We start from the raw sequence: 18,004 nt of genomic DNA, 5'->3' as shown, positions 1-18,004 counted from the left end.
ATAAATGAGTACAAAACAGCGTTTCCTAGCACCTGTCGCTTACTGATTGTTTGGAATTATAAATATGAGCGTAGTTCGTCTGTTAATATCACATGCACTTTTTTGTTTGTTATTTTTTTTAGTTTATTACTCAGACGCAGGCAGTGCTGCTGCATGAGACAAAAGATTTTGACCCATACAATGTATTTTTGGCTATTGCTACAAATATCCCCCAGCGACTTAGCACTGCTTTTGTGCTCCAGGCTCACATATAACAAAAGGAATATTGCAACTTGCCGTATTACAGTAATTAATATTCTGTCCCCGTGTACTCATTTGATGGATTAATGAGTGACAGTTCACTAGTACAATTTACTCACAAAACCTATTAAAACATACTAAAACAGTGTTTGTGGAAGACAGCAAAGCAATGCACTAAGTATTAGTGCTGGGCGGTATACCGGTTCATACCGAATACCGGTGTTTATTTTTGTTATGATATGAATTTTTTAAATACCGGTGTATGTCGCTTAAACAACGTTCGGAACGCGACACTGTTTATGCATGTTGATTTTATCAGACGATGCCGCGATTATAAATGAGAGTGACTCCTGGTTAACATGTATTAAAAGGGGTCGTGTTTAGTCACTATTTAGTGTGGTATTTTTTGACAATATTCACTCATCATGACAGTAAAATAGGGCATTCTAAGTCAATATACTGCAGTATATCCTCTCAATCAGTAGAAAATATGATTAACACCCGGTCATGCATGAAAAAAAAATATCGTCATGTACCGTGAAACCGGTATAATTTTGAAAAATACCGTGATATAAACTTTTGGTCATACCGCCCAGCACTACTAAGTATTACATTACATTTTCGGAGTGCCTGTATTATTGGCAAAGGTTGTTTACACTAATAGAGAAAACAAAAAGAGTCTGACATCTGGGAGAGCGGCGTGAAGAGTGAGGACAGTGGATTTAGCTTTTGATGCGGCTGATCCGAGTTTGAAGCTGCCTCTTTCTGATCCCATTTTTCTCCATAAAAAGCTTAATATGACCAAGTGCTTGGTTTAAAGACGTCAAAAGACTCGATAAATCTGCTGAGGGGCAAACATTAAGCTACCATGCATCGGTGTAAATTGAGTGTGGTTCTCTGAATCTGATATTAGGAAAAATACTTTTTTATCTTCATATATTCTAACTTAAACCTTTATGAGTCTGATGAAAGAAAATGTATTTTGTTAAAGAGAAGAATATTGACAATCACAGTATTAGCAGTAGCTGTATTAACATTAGAAGTAGTATATGCCCTTAACTCTTTCCCTGCCAGCGTTTTTAAGTTTCCAGTCATCACCAGCATTTTTGATCATTTTCACAAAACTTTCATGGCCCCCAGAATATTTTGATGAATGAATATCTGAACATGCAATATGTCCAAAAAAAAGAAGAACAGAGCCTTCTTTAAAAAAAAAAAAAAAATTTATTCTAGCTTCATGATTAGTTTTTTTATGAACACCTGAATGTGGGCAAGTTTCATTAAAAAAAGCAACATTTTGGACAAAAAGCTGAGAAAATCATGTTTTTTAGTTATAATCATAGCGCCACCAGCTGGCAGCAGGAAGTTTGGCGCATATAAATGACTTTGACATATTCCTCTTATATTTACCACTTTAAATGCATATTGCCCACTCTTTGCTCTTTTCCAAAAGCCACCGGGTGGCGGTGAGCCCGGGTGCGAGGGCCCTTTCATCGCTGCTTGCAGCTTTAATTTGCTTTTTAAAATTGTATTATTATTATTATTTTTTTAATAATGAATTTAAAAGACATTATGATTGTTAGCTAATGATAGCTAATGATTACCCAAGGGGTATCAGATAATTCCCAAGTGAGATATTATAATATATATTATATATAGAAGTATTTTGCAAGCTCACGTGTCTTTAAAATTTAATGACTTACTGTTATGTCACTGTTTTGCAAAATGGAAATATGATGTGTGACTTTAAATTCATAACATTAGAGGAATAGTTCACCCAAAAATGAAAATAATGGCAGTGAATGGTGCCCCTGTTTTTGAAGCCTAAAAACTGCATCCATCCATCATAAATCCACCGGGTGCTTTGGCTACGGGAGCCGTGTGGAGGAGCTTTATGATGGATGGATGCAGTTTTTAGGTTTTAAAAACAGGGGCACCATTCACTGCCATTATACAGCTTGGAAGAGTCAGGGCCATTTTAAATATAACTGCGATTGTGTTCATCTGAAAGAGGGATGCCCTGAGGGTGAGTAAATCATGGGCTAATTTAAATAGAGTAAAACATTTTCATTTTCAATTCAATTTATTAGAGTAAATCTAGTTTTCATTTTTGGGTGAACTATCCCTTTAACAGAGTGTATAAAAAAATGCACTGGAGAAAAGCATATTTTAAGTGCATTAAACAGCACAAGCACTTGCAGTATTGTCTTATTTTTGGCTTGAGAACATGTGAGTTGGCAATTCTGCATTTGCAACTCAAAACTGTGAACTTATCAATTTTATTTCGTTATTTAAATGAATAGGCCTACATTCGGAAACAGGTGCAGTTAGTCAACGGCGTCAGCTGAAAATATAATAAAAGTAATCGTTGTGTGGACGACTGGCAACAGCTAGTTTTAAATTCTTTAGACACCACACACTAAACGGCTTTAAACACCGACAGAAAACACCAATTCACATGACAGCTGTCAATCAAACTCATCAAGAATTATGCAAAAACACATTTTATTTATTTTAGCGTTTGAGATCATATATAATAAAGAGACAGTAATAGTTTTGTAATTGTGTTGAAATAGATTAAACAACAATTATTTAACAAATATTTCTATAATAAACTGGGGGGGGCCTATTCATCATAGTTCTTCATCGTGTTCATGCGTGATGAATTTCATGATACCGCGTGAGAAATGGTCACATCTATGCCATCATGCCTAAAGGGCATTTTCAGACCTGTAGATCATTTGCTTTGTTCCGAAACAGGGACTTAATTTGTTACAATGTTGCATTTTCCTTCTTTCGCTTTGGTTCACTTTCACAAGGCAACATTGCAAAGCGTACCAAGCTGTGTTTATGCAAGTGACATGTGAGTAAAACTGTCCTCTTACTGGTCAGAGTTCACCTGTTTACGTTCATTCTTGTAATGCGCTAATGTGCTCGCTCACAGAATCAGACACTGCTGCTTATAATATAACATATTTCCCGTTATGAATTACGAGACCGCTTGGTTCGTTGGTCGGTTGGGTCAGATTGCTTTCTCACCACAAGCGAACCGCTCCAGAGACCACCTCGTTCAGGTGATCTCGGACTGATTATTTTGATGCCTAAACGAACCGAACTAAGGGAGAAAACGGGAGTGGTTCTGAAACATTCGCTCCAAACGAGCCAAAGAAAGAATTCGGTCAAATCGCCAACCCCTATTGCACTGCATAAGCAGAATGTTTGCATTCGATGCATCTGAAGTTTTGTGTCCTGTTGTGTTTTTGCTGCCCACAGGAAAACCAGACATGTCAACATCCTGTTGTTCATGGGCTACATGACAAAAGACAATCTTGCGATTGTGACGCAGTGGTGTGAAGGCAGCAGTCTCTACAAACACCTCCATGTGCAAGAGACCAACTTCCAGATGTTTCAGCTGATAGATATCGCCAGACAGACCGCTCAGGGCATGGAGTGAGTTTCAATCCTGAGACTGATGGATGTGTCTTCATTCAGTGTCTATAATTTCACTGTGTATGTCTCAACAATCATTAATCATGTTTTTTTTCCCCTCACAGCTATCTACATGCAAAAAACATCATCCACCGTGACATGAAATCAAACAGTATCCTTTTATGATGCATGTAGATTCATTCTGCTCTTTTGCGGTTTAAAGGCAGATGGGATAGGTTTAGCTGTTTAGCTACAGTTAGCATTTAGTTCACCTCACCAGCCACTCATGGAGCATCTGATGCATATTGCACACAATCATGGTAAAAGCTTCCCAAAATCACAATCTCTCTGGTTGGCAGGTTATACACAATGTATGGCTTGCTACAGCCAGTGCCTATAAAGTAAGCCCTGGTTTTTGCCAATGTCTGCAATGTTCATGTGCCAATAATTATTAAAAAGAGTCACTTGCGGATGAAACAAAGCCCTTTCTTCAGCTTTATACATCTCAAATTATTATTGTAGTGTATAGGGAGAAAATATCAGCTTAGTACAAAGTAAATCTAACAGCCATTTATTAATAGGGTAAAACCAATGTAACAACCATATATTTAATTTAGGAAATAACATCCTGTTTTTGTTATATCATGCTTAATATTTCTTTCACCCAGTATAAATGAGTCTTAAACGAGCTGGTTTTGGCTAGAAGGAGCAGCCTTAATGCAGACTGCCAAAAGCTGCTGGACTTTGACTTTAACTCGAGCACAGACATCTTCTTACATGAGGGCCTGACAGTGAAGATCGGAGATTTTGGGCTGGCCACAGTGAAGGCCAGGTGGAGCGGTTCTCAACAGGTGGAACAAACATCGGGATCTATTTTATGGATGGTCAGTGCATTGCTCAGCATCTCAGATTCTGCCTGCTTCATTCCGCTCTGAACATGCATCTGTCATTGAGCTTTACCCACATTTATGCTCTTCGCCCCTCAGGCACCTGAGGTGATCCGAATGCAGGACTGCAACCCGTACAGCTTCCAATCTGATGTGTATTCTTTTGGCATTGTGCTGTTTGAATTAATGACTGGGGAGCTGCCCTACTCACAGATAGCTAACCGAGATCAGGTAACACACGAAGCCTGAAGGGCTGCAAAACAGGCACACGGTTTACCCAAGCTATTAATGTTATGTTAGGTTTTTAATAGATAACTTCATATATATTACATTTATCTGCAATTGTAGAAGGCAGCACTAAGCGAATTCTTCACATGCCTTTCAGTAAGCAAGAGGCTAATATGAGACTAATGGTTTATCCAACTTGACTCTGCATACATTTGTGGACATGCATGCAGTATCTCTCCTAGTCTGACCCTGAGTGAGTGAGTGAGTGTGTGTGTGTGAGAGTGAGTGAGTGTGTGTGTGTGAGAGTGAGTGAGTGTGTGTGTGTGAGAGTGAGTGAGTGTGTGTGTGTGAGAGTGAGTGAGTGTGTGTGTGTGAGAGTGAGTGAGTGTGTGTGTGTGAGAGTGAGTGAGTGTGTGTGTGTGAGAGTGAGTGAGTGTGTGTGTGTGAGAGTGAGTGAGTGTGTGTGTGTGAGAGTGAGTGAGTGTGTGTGTGTGAGAGTGAGTGAGTGTGTGTGTGTGAGAGTGAGTGAGTGTGTGTGTGTGAGAGTGAGTGAGTGTGTGTGTGTGAGAGTGAGTGAGTGTGTGTGTGTGAGAGTGAGTGAGTGTGTGTGTGTGAGAGTGAGTGAGTGTGTGTGTGTGAGAGTGAGTGAGTGTGTGTGTGTGAGAGTGAGTGAGTGTGTGTGTGTGAGAGTGAGTGAGTGTGTGTGTGTGAGAGTGAGTGAGTGTGTGTGTGTGAGAGTGAGTGAGTGTGTGTGTGTGAGAGTGAGTGAGTGTGTGTGTGTGAGAGTGAGTGAGTGTGTGTGTGTGAGAGTGAGTGAGTGTGTGTGTGTGAGAGTGAGTGAGTGTGTGTGTGTGAGAGTGAGTGAGTGTGTGTGTGTGAGAGTGAGTGAGTGTGTGTGTGTGAGAGTGAGTGAGTGTGTGTGTGTGAGAGTGAGTGAGTGTGTGTGTGTGAGAGTGAGTGAGTGTGTGTGTGTGAGAGTGAGTGAGTGTGTGTGTGTGAGAGTGAGTGAGTGTGTGTGTGTGAGAGTGAGTGAGTGTGTGTGTGTGAGAGTGAGTGAGTGTGTGTGTGTGAGAGTGAGTGAGTGTGTGTGTGTGAGAGTGAGTGAGTGTGTGTGTGTGAGAGTGAGTGAGTGTGTGTGTGTGAGAGTGAGTGAGTGTGTGTGTGTGAGAGTGAGTGAGTGTGTGTGTGTGAGAGTGAGTGAGTGTGTGTGTGTGAGAGTGAGTGAGTGTGTGTGTGTGAGAGTGAGTGAGTGTGTGTGTGTGAGAGTGAGTGAGTGTGTGTGTGTGAGAGTGAGTGAGTGTGTGTGTGTGAGAGTGAGTGAGTGTGTGTGTGTGAGAGTGAGTGAGTGTGTGTGTGTGAGTTTCAGCTTCCGGAAAAATAATCCTAATGGTTCTGAAAATAGAATTGACATTATGCAAAATCTAATCTTCTTTTTCTTCTCATTTTGTTTTATTTTTAATCAAAATGTTTCCTGGATGTGTTTTTGATATTTTTTTTTTTTTTTTGTGAGATTCATCCATTTTATGTTAGGATTATGAGAAAGATTAGTCTATTGAAGACAGTTAGTTATTATTTAAATAATTCCCACAATAAAAGACTGTGCTGCTGTGTTTTTAGTACTAAATATTTGAATGCATATATATTTACAGTGGTTCCCTGTGCTTTCTTAAAGCTTTGTATTTACTGTTTTCTTCAGATCATCTACATGGTTGGTCGAGGATATCTGTCTCCAGACCTCAGTAAGCTCTATAAGAGTTGTCCTAAAGCCATGAAGAGACTGGTGGCTGACTGTATCAAGAAGTCCAAGGACGAGAGGCCTCTTTTCCCCCAGGTGTGTTTGCTTTCCTTTAACAGATTATCTAACTGAACATACATGACGCAAAATCAGTGATGTTATAGAGTTGCTGCTTATGATTTCCAGCATGCTTGGCATAGATAACAAAGTCCAAGATCGTTTTTTTTATTTAAATGGCATTTACTGCATTGGATTAAATCAGAAGGTGCTGTGCTTAAATCATTGAGTGCACAGGAAGTTTCAGTCAGTTTAATCATCCTTCTAAATCACAGCACAGCTTTCATTGAAGCTGAAGCACACACACAAACTAGGGGTGCACCGATACCATATTTTCAGATCCGATCCGATACCAAAAAATCTGAGTATTGGCCGATACCGATACCAGCACAGTTTTTTTTAATCGGTGTAGAATTTTTTATACCTCAATGTGTGTTGACTTGATCATCACTCTTTTGTGCGTTAAACACAAGCTACTAAATATAGACAACTTTATTATAAAGAAAAATAGCAAATGAAAAAATATATAATCATACTCTATGACAAAAATACTATTATAAACTAGGTTAGTGGATAATTCAGCAGCAAAAGTTACTCATGAGTGCACAATAATTTTATAAATTCTAAACAGTTAGTGAAAAAACATTATTTAGTGGGGAACAAATAAAAGTGAATAAGTATAGGGCTAAATCTGGTCAAATGTTAAACATTGCTCTTTGTGTTGTTGTAAAATACATTCATGAAAAAACAGAAAATATGTTCATATATAAATATATACTATAAAATTAAAAGACATTTCTTTTAAATGTATAGCACAGTAATGAGGCAGCAACATATGATAGATAAGACAGAACAAGAAAGGCTATAAATAATCTTTTCATTGCTATTTTCATTCATATTATTACATGAAAGGCTCCTATACAGAGCGGCACGAAGCGCTTATGTGCATCCCGCAAGCAGAATGATGCGCTTGAAGCAACACGGAGTCACCGCGCGCAGCATAGAGAATATCAAAGCACAAAGGGAAGAGATACTGATGCGTAGTGTATTATATCTGTGCGATAGTTTATTGAGCCTTTTCTTTTAACAGTTTTAAAGGGGTCTTTAAATTTCAGTTACTGTGTGCGTGGAGAACAATAGTGCTCTCTACTCCAGTGTAGTGATCTCTAACAGACACCCGGTAGAAGTAACGTGCTTTAGAAACAGCACTAAACTCCTTTTATGCAAAACCACTGATCTTTATCTACAGATCAAGTATACACTCTAAAAAATGCTGGGTTAAATACAACCCAGTGCTGGGTAAAATAGGGACAAACCCAGCAATTGGGTTGTTTTGACCCAGCGGTTGGGTTAAATGTTTAATCCAACCTTCTGGGTAGTAACCCAACCGCTGAGTCAAAACAACCCAAATAGCATTTTTTAGAGTGTAATAATAGGAACACTGAATCTAACTTTATTTATTGTGCACTTTCGGCTTTACAACTTTATTTCAGTTTTCAACTTCAAAAGCTTTATTGTCTATTCCAAATGGGGTAGAGTATTGTCTTTAGACAAAAGGCTCAACACACAACCAATACAAATAATCATCACAACAGCACTTAACATTACATACATAACTTCACAAACCATAATAATACATAAACAATTCATTTTAAGATCCTATTTAAAATGCTAATCGCAGTTGGGATAAAGGTCTTCTTATACTTGGCCCTTTTCACTAAATGCACTTTATACCGTTTGCCGGAGGGAAGTAACTGAACAGGGGATGAGAAGAGTCTCCCACAACAACAGAGGCTTTCCTTTTTAATGCCACAGGAAAGAGATCAGTGAGAGGTGTTGGCATAATAGAGGCACTTTAAAATCATTCCAACCAATGTAATATTTCCAAACTACTTTATTTCTGTTTAGAATTCTACACCCTTAGATGAAGCAACTACCAATAAATGAACTTTTATCTGTCCCGTCAAATTTGAGTTTCACATCGGGTGGCTCTTTACCGCCGTGCATTAACACGGTTTATCACAGCGCTGTTGAATGATTGATTTTGTTTGGCAGCAGAAAAATGTAATTAAATGAACAGTTTTTTGAGAGCCATGCAGATGCAGGTAATAACACACTGCTTTCTTAATCATCACAACAGCACTTAACATTACATACATAACTTCACAAACCATAATAATACATAAACAATTCATTTTAAGATCCTATTTAAAATGCTAATCGCAGTTGGGATAAAGGTCTTCTTATACTTGGCCCTTTTCACTAAATGCACTTTATACCGTTTGCCGGAGGGAAGTAACTGAACAGGGGATGAGAAGAGTCTCCCACAACAACAGAGGCTTTCCTTTTTAATGCCACAGGAAAGAGATCAGTGAGAGGTGTTGGCATAATAGAGGCACTTTAAAATCATTCCAACCAATGTAATATTTCCAAACTACTTTATTTCTGTTTAGAATTCTACACCCTTAGATGAAGCAACTACCAATAAATTAACTTTTATCTGTCCCGTCAAATTTGAGTTTCACATCGGGTGGCTCTTTACCGCCGTGCATTAACACGGTTTATCACAGCGCTGTTGAATGATTGATTTTGTTTGGCAACAGAAAAATGTAATTAAATGAACAGTTTTTTGAGAGCCACACACTGCTTTCTCTCTCTCTGGACAGATTCTGTCCTCCATTGAGCTGCTGCAGCATTCGCTGCCCAAAATCAACCGCAGCGCCTCTGAACCCTCGCTGCACAGAGCGTCACAGAGTGAAGACATCAGCTCCTTCACACTCACCTCCATGAAGCTGCCCGTCTTCTAGAAGCCAAATACTATTGCCTTGTGCTGCTACAATGTCATTAAACGAATTTGGGACTGAAACTGTGCAGGAGTTGCAAACCAGAATAAGAAGGGAACCGGAGAGCTCCATTCATAGCTGATGTTGATCTCAGAAATGAAGGTTGTTTCCTGTGTTTGCAGGCCAGTGACAGATGCACTTTGATTATAACAAGATTATAAGAGTAAAGGATCCCGCAGTTTTATGTGTCTGAAAAGATGTTGCCCTCAATGATGTTTGAATATTATGTACACAAGATGAGCTTCATGATTTAGTATTGAGCTGTCATTGAATGCTGTTCGTTAGTAAGATGCGACATAGTTTTACACAATTTTAGCTCTATTTTGTGATGTCAAGAATTTTGAAGGTGTAATTGACTATATTGAATATATACTGTTAATCAATTATTTTAATAAAATTAAGTTAAATACCCTTTTCTATCATTGTATGTCTTCTTTTGCTGTGTTAATTGTACGATTGAAGTTTTTTCTAGTGCTGCCTTAAAGAAGCACAACATAAAATACAGTGCCTTGCAAAAGTATTCATTTTTTTACATTCTGTTGTGTCGCAGCCTTATGTTAACCTGCTTTAAATTTCTTCCACATCAATCTACACTTCATACACCATAACGACAAAGCAAAAAAAATTAAATAATTGCATAAGTATTCATCTGTGACACTTGAAATGTAGCTCATGAGCATCTTTGAGATATTTCTACACTTTGATTGTAGTTAATCTGTGACAAATTCAATTGACATGAATTGGAAAGGCACACACCTGTCTATATGAGGTCTAACAGCTGAAAACGCATATCAGAGCAAAAATCAATAAGAAAAAAAAAAAGATATTTGGAAGGAAAAAAAATTATCTGATCTGATGGACCTCAATTCCAAGTGTCCAAATACTAATTGTCATTATGATGTATGAAGTATAGATTGATATGGAAAAATATATATTTTTTAAAGCGTTTTAACATAAGGTCGCAACATAACAAAATGTGGAAAAAATAAAGGGATTTGACTACTTTTGGACTGTATATTCCACAATACAAAATAATGAGTGTTACAGAATGACTCTTACTGTACAGAATTACCTTGTTCAAAGGTAATTTGTGTAAATTCAGAAAATATTCAATCATAATGAATATTAAAACTATATGTTCAGCTATAAGTAACATTTAGTTGACAGTATAAACAGAGCTGTGCATGCAGTGACTTAGGGATGTACAAGATGAATGTTACATCTGTCACAGTTGACATTAATGTCATGCAACTCAGCTTGGGCTGTCTTGAGCAAAACTGATGAGATTTCTATCTGTCTAATCTGGCAAGCAAGTCAGTCTTAAAAACATGTCCATGGCGTCATAGATGTGCAAGAGTGGTGCAAAGATCTGTGGAACGTTTGCAGGTACAGATTGGTGTAACCTCAAATGTTAACTATTCAGCAACCATAAAAAGGACTTATTACTACAACTCTTATTTATGTTACAATTTGATATAATATATTATTAATATTATTTGCTGAGAAGACACAATTTATAATTCATATAACTCATTTATAAGTCACTGGATAAATGCAAATATAAATTAAATAGTGGCAGAGAGAGAGTTAAGAGTGATTGGCTTAACTGCAGCATGGCCTTGCATACGTCAACAGAGAGAAGCAAGTCAGACTGCATAGCAAGATATGACCTTTGATTAAAGATTCTCAGAAAAAGAATTATAAAGAAGTGAAACTCAACTACTGAGCCAACTATTCACTTACATATTGAAGCATGGACTCCACAAGACCTCTAAACGTGTGCTGTTGCATCTGCCATCAAGACATGATCAGCAGATTTTGCAGGTCCTGCAAACTGCGAGGTGGGGTCTCCATGGATCGGATTTGTTGGTCCAGCAATCAGCTGGTTAATTTGGAGGCCAAGGCAACACGTTGAACTCTTTGTCATGTGCCTCAAACCATTTTGCAGTGGCAGGGTGCATTATCCTGCTGAAAGAGGCCACTGCAATTGGGGAAAACCATTGACAGGTGTACAGTAGGGGGTCTGCAACAATCTTTAGGAAGGTGGTTCAGGTCAAAGCAACATCCACATGAAGGCAGGACCCAAGGTTTCCCAACACAACATTGCCCAGAGCCTCTTCCCATCATGCATCTCTTCCCCAGGTAGACGACAGATGCACCTGACCATACACTTGATCTAAAAGAAAAAGTGATTCATCAGGCTTGGCGAGCTCCTTCCATTGCTCCATGATCTAGTTCTGATGCTCATGTGCCCATTGTAGGTTCTTTCGTCAGTGAACAGGGGTCATCATTACCCCTACTGAAAAGAAGTATTCTTCAAGTTTATTTTATTAAGTATACTTAACTAAAGTTCAAGTATATTTTAAGTATACTTTATGTAGTAAGTATACAAATATCAGTGTACTAGTAGTATACTTGTACGTGTACTATTTCAATACTCCTTGGGACTAAATTGGCCCACTTTCTAGTATATAAAAGTATACTTTTAAGTATACTTTAAGTATAACAGTAGAACACTTTGAGTACACAACTAGTTTACATCAAAATGTTTAGTTTGTACTGCAACTATACTAAAAGTGAACTTATAGGTATACTGATAGTTTACTAATTAAATACTTGTAGTAGCATTTTTAGTACACTTTGAAGTATAGTCTCAGTAAACTACTAGTTTAGTAGTTTTATACTGCAAGTATACTCGTAAGTTTTATTTAAGTGAACTTTACAACTAACTATAAGTATACCACTATGTCCCTATTTAGGTATTAATTTGTATATATTTTGTTACATGAATATCTGAACATACAAACATCAAAAGAAAGAACTATCTGCTTGTAAACAAAGACATTTTATTCTAGCTTCATGCATTCTTTTTTGTAAAAACTTGAATGTGGGTAAGTTTCATAAAAAAAAACAAAGAAATAAATAAACAACATTTTGAACAAAAAGCTGAAAAAAGACTATGAATTGGATTCAGAATGATAATCCAAACGTAGATGGAGTCGATCAACACCCCAAAGCTCTTCATTGGTCGACATTTTATTCCACAACGTTACACAGTTTTGATGCTGTTTTATGTCTGATCATCATGATTACCGGGTGCGTTTCAATCAGCTCCCGAACTCGTGAATCAGTATAGCATGTACACAAATTCGGTCACTGGTAGGTACCCTGGCTCACTGCACATTGGGACAGTGATTACTTAATTTCCGGTGACAAGTTACGTACAACATCAACGGACAACATTGTAGAACATCATTGCTGGAATTAATAAACAACAGGCAGGACCAATCTCTTTTTTTATATTACTTTTTATTATCTTTAAACACATCCTTCTGTTACATGTTCTTACAACATTTCAGCCAAGTATTAATGATACATGTTAACTAGATGTGTTCATTACCTATAGCGATGTGTGTTTATGCTGAAATATACTAATAAAACGGTTTGTCTTTTCAAATCTTCTATCACGTGTCATTATATTTATCGAGTTGGCTCGTGTGGTTTATGTTTCACGCTTCAGAAATGTGATGTAATTTCCGGTAAGGGAGCATAGCCAAAGCCACTAGAAGGCAAACCTGCAACCTTTAGCCAAAAAAGTGTAACGGCTAATGCTAACGCTTCTGGTTTGCCAGTACATGGGAAAGGAGACCAGAGGCCGTTTTTATTTGTTGAATGGATGTCAATGGAGGAGAGGCTTCACTACGTTGAATAAACAGCTTTTTAGAGGAAACAGCTTATCATTTAATGAATCGACAGCCTATCAGCTAATCTCCAACATGTTTTACACTAAACAGTACTTTTGGATTGAACTATTTTTAGAGTTTACACCGAAAATAAATGCCGTTTTATAAGAGAAGTCACTGACTTTTTGCGACAGGTGGGATTCAGCTTACGGCACTCTCATTCATTCCTATGCTATCCGTAAACAGCGAATGCGTGTCGCACAACTCTGACTGAAATTCAATGACGTCAAGTCTGTAATGTGATTGGTTATTAAGGCACACGTGATTCAAGTTGACCGTTGTGCTTTCTCCAATAGTAAGTAATACAGGCCCTCTCATCTCCCTATAGTAAGACAATCTCTGGCATAGCACCGATGCTCCCTAGTTTTTGCAGTGCATTGTGGGATTTTTCAGGGAGTGAACGTTCCAGTGCACTGGAAGGATTTCGCGATTGAGACTGCCCTTAAAGTGCCCTAACTACTGAACTAGGGAGCTGATTGAGACGCACCCTACGTGTGGAAGCGTCTGTTGTTTTAGTTTCTTCCTTGCCTGTGTTTTAGAAATTCTGTACAGAATATGTGTAATATTCTTAAATGTCATTTTAAGTATATTTCTGAGAAGTACATAAAGCACATTTCTGAGAAGTGCATAAAAAGTAGACTTAAACTAAATATAGGAAAGTATACATTCAAAGAAGTTGTATAATAATAGCACACTTGAATAAACTTATTTTTCGTAAGGGTAGACTCTGACTGGTCTGTAGTTACGCAGCCCCATACGCAGCAAACTGTGATGTGTGTTCTGGCACCTTTCTATCAAGGCCAGTATTACGTTTTTCAGCTGATGCCAGTTCACCGGTTGGAATTAAAGCACACCATGCTGGTTTGGTCTGGCCAGAGGAGAACTGGCCCCCGACTGAGCCTGGTTTCTCCCAAGGTTTTTCTCCATTCTGTCACTGATGGAGTTTGGTTCCTTCGGCTTGCTTAGTTGGGGACGCTTGACTGATTGCACAGACACTATTGAAGAGAGCTGAGCTGATGATGACTGAATCATCAATGAACTGACTTTAGCTGAAAAATGACTCTTTGTTATTGTCTTGCATTACTGACAAACTATTTTCCTGTTTAACACTGTAAAGCTGCTTTGACACAACCAGTATTGTATAAAGCGCTATACAAATAAAGGTGACTTGACTCGACTTCCTTGCACCATTTTTGGTAGGCACTAAACACTACAAACAAGGAACACCCCACAAGGCTGTTTTGGAAATGCAATAGTGTATGACAAGTGCATGCAAGTAATGTATGACAGGCATGATTTTTAGCTTCAGATTCCAGATTTTATGATTTCATCCCGGCGAAGGATATCAAATACATTTAATTATTTTCATGATGCACATTTTTTTGTTTCACTTCTGTTCATTTAAATAGGTCAGTTGGCTTAATTCATGAGTAGTATATACTTTCATCTGATGGAAAGCCTAAAAAAGTCAAGGTGTGTTTGCAAGAAAATAAAAGATTTGTTTTGATAACTTGTATTTACTTGTGTCTTTGCTATAAAAAGTATTGAATGTGCTACTTGAGTTTTTGAGATTTTATTTGCTTTTAAATTTGTTATATGTGATCCGGTTTGTGTAGGTTTTTATTTTAACAATAATCTGTGCAAGAAAAGAGCAGTCTTTTAATCTGGTACAATTCTTTTCTACTCCATGGATATGGCCTTTTCAGAATTAGGATGAGCTTTTGTGTGTGTGTGTGTGTGTGTTCACCGTGTGAAAGAAAAGTGACAGCCTCATTGTCACCAGATGTAAAACTAATGTAAATCTGAGTGGCATCTGCATACAAAATGGTAATTAAGAAAGAGTGATCTTAAAAGCTGATCAAAAGAACCCTGAGGAACACCAAAATGAACTGACCCTATCTCAGACCTCTATCCACCCAGAGAGACAAACGGCCTACAATCTGATAAATAGGATCTGAACCAAATTAAAGCAGTTGCTAGGACACCAAATACAATTTCATTGACGAGAGAATAAAAGAGTGTGATCAACAGTGTCGAAAGTGGCACTGAGGGTAAAAAAAGAAACAGAGTCAGAAGTCACTAACAAATCATTAGTGTCTTTAAAGCCTTTTTCAGTGCTGTGGTAAACACACACCTGCTTTTTCCTGTTGATGGAACGGTTATGTACATATAATGCTGGCCATGCATGTTTAATGAGTGCCTACCTTCTGCTATTTTAGCATAAGAGTGCCTATAGATTAAAAAGGTTATGATCCTGGTCTTGGTATGTATTGAATATAATACATGCCTTGATGATCAGAAATTTAGTGGACTCAATTCTGGTCTCAATTCTGCCCTACACAAAGTTAACTGGCAATAGTGGATCTTGCCCAAACATTAACATAAATGGAGGTTCACTGGTATAGCCCAATTTTTCATCTTGCAAGAAGGAGTGTGCAGTGGATTGTGCAGTTAAACCTCTTGCATTGACCATTTCTACTAGGACTGGGGTGGTCCGACCACATGCAATGCCATACAACTCACACAACTGTTGAATAAGGGTGGTTTTTCGTGCCTGTCTCTTTAAATGCAAATGAGCTGCTGCTCCCCGCCCCCTTTTCCAGAATAGAGCTGCGCCATTACAGCACGGACCTGCTAAAAACATCTGTTTTGGTTCTGATTATTATGTTTATCGCTTATGCTTATCGTTTATGTTTATTTATTTTATTCTTTTCACTAACATTTAGATATAAAAATTTAATAAAACGTCAACAATAAAAATAGCTAGCTAGTTTAACTGATTATCTTAAAAGTCCATAGATATCGCTATTATTTAATACAGCTGTTAACACGTTCTCCGACAAGCTGAAGCGATGAGACCTGTTTTCTGGGTTTGGTGAGGTGACGTTCGACATATACCCTATTGAAACATAATTTTATTTTGACAATCAACATGGTCTGAAGTTTAAGCATGTCTTTTAAGCATGTGGAAAGTTTCATTTATACATTTCTACAAATCAGTGTTTAAGACTGATTAAGAGTCTATGCACCAATGTAATTCCGCCGTCTTGGAAATCCGCAATGGTTATGCCATTACTAAATAGTGGAGATCCCTCTGATTTGAATAATTATCGTCCTATTTCTAGACTACCAGTTTTAGCAAAAGTGTTTGAGTCTCTGGTAATTGACCAACTGAAGGAACACTTAGTTAGACATAATATTTTAAATGCATTTCAGTCAGGATTCAGAGCAGGCCATAGTACGACAACAGCTACTACATTAGTTACAAATGATTTAATCACTGCTCTTGATAAAAGGCAGCATTGTGCCGCCTTATTTGTCGACTTGACAAAAGCATTTGACTTAGTGGATCATGCACTACTGCTACAGAGGCTTAAAGGTATAGGCCTTGGTAATTTGGCATTGAGTTGGTTTAAAAACTATTTATCGGACAGAACTCAGTGTGTTTCTGTAGATCATTATACTTCTAATATGTTAACTGTTAAGAAGGGTGTCCCACAAGGTTCTTTATTGGCACCACTTCTTTTTTCTATTTTTATTAATAATTTAGGTCAGGGAATAAACTCTGCGAAGTTACATTTTTATGCTGATGATACAGTTATTTATTCAGCTGCATCCTCTTTGTCTCAAGCCATTGAAATTCTTCAGGACTCTTTTTATACTTTTCAGCATACCTTACTACAACTGAAATTAGTTCTAAATGTAAATAAAACTAAATATATTATTTTTACTCGTAGCGGTTTATACCCACGCCACCATGCTGAGCTATCGTCCTATTTCTAGACTACCAGTTTTAGCAAAAGTGTTTGAGTCTCTGGTAATTGACCAACTGAAGGAACACTTAGTTAGACATAATATTTTAAATGCATTTCAGTCAGGATTCAGAGCAGGCCATAGTACGACAACAGCTACTACATTAGTTACAAATGATTTAATCACTGCTCTTGATAAAAGGCAGCATTGTGCCGCCTTATTTGTTGACTTGACAAAAGCATTTGACTTAGTGGATCATGCACTACTGCTACAGAGGCTTAAAGGTATAGGCCTTGGTAATTTGGCATTGAGTTGGTTTAAAAATTATTTATCGGAGAGAACTGTGAACACAAAAGTGTGTTTCTGTAGATAATTATACTTCTAATATGTTAACTGTTAAGAAGGGTGTCCCACAAGGTTCTTTATTGGCACCACTTCTTTTTTCTATTTTTATTAATGATTTAGGTCAGGGAATAAACTCTGCGAAGTTACATTTTTATGCTGATGATACAGTTATTTATTCAGCTGCATCCTCTTTGTCGCAAGCCATTGAAATTCTTCAGGACTCTTTTTATACTTTTCAGCATACCTTACTACAACTGAAATTAGTTCTAAATGTAAATAAAACTAAATAGATAATTTTTACTCGTAGCCGATCTTTGTCCTCTGATCCATCAATTCTTACTATTGATGGCCTGCACATAGAAAGAGTAACAGCTTATAAGTATTTAGGAGTATGGCTTGACGAGAAGTTAGCTTTTGATGTACATATTGATTACTTGGTGAAAAGACTTAATCCTGAATCGCGGGAAGCAGATGGCTGCCCCTCTTTCCTCGAAAAGAGAGACAAACGAGAGCGGAGCTTTTTCATTGGAAAAACGCTCGCAGTGCACACAGATTGCCCCCTTGAGGACATCGCATGCGTGCTCTTCGCCCAAACAAATAACGCATAGATCGTGTCTCATTAGATGTTAAACAACGACAACACGCATGCACACATCCTCTAAACGCTTTGCTAGTGCTCGCCATAATGATATGAATAGAGATCGCTCTTACCACAGAAATGCACGCTTCAAACAAAACAGTCAG

The 18,004-nt window shown here is 37.8% G+C and overlaps 1 protein-coding gene across 2 annotated transcripts in view; it reads left to right on the top strand.

Annotated features, from left to right (window-relative positions):
* raf1a (Raf-1 proto-oncogene, serine/threonine kinase a) overlaps positions 1-9,825 on the top strand; it is a 27,248-nt gene extending 17,423 nt beyond the window's left edge. For both annotated transcript variants that reach the window (XM_016519364.1, XM_016519363.1), the window contains exons 12-17: positions 3,514-3,690; positions 3,795-3,841; positions 4,435-4,553; positions 4,656-4,787; positions 6,481-6,615; positions 9,243-9,825. In XM_016519364.1, coding sequence (XP_016374850.1) covers positions 3,514-3,690; positions 3,795-3,841; positions 4,435-4,553; positions 4,656-4,787; positions 6,481-6,615; positions 9,243-9,383 — 751 coding nt within the window. In that variant the 3' untranslated portion in view covers positions 9,384-9,825. The remainder of the gene's footprint in view (positions 1-3,513; positions 3,691-3,794; positions 3,842-4,434; positions 4,554-4,655; positions 4,788-6,480; positions 6,616-9,242) is intronic.
* The last annotated feature ends 8,179 nt before the right edge of the window (positions 9,826-18,004 follow it).

This window comes from Sinocyclocheilus rhinocerous, unplaced genomic scaffold (genome assembly GCF_001515625.1).
Source record: "Sinocyclocheilus rhinocerous isolate Xijiao unplaced genomic scaffold, SAMN03320098_v1.1 scaffold569, whole genome shotgun sequence".
Classification (NCBI taxonomy): Eukaryota; Metazoa; Chordata; class Actinopteri; order Cypriniformes; family Cyprinidae; genus Sinocyclocheilus; species Sinocyclocheilus rhinocerous.
The sequence above is the reverse complement of the archived record's forward strand: the minus strand, read 5'-3'. Positions and strand labels throughout refer to the sequence as shown.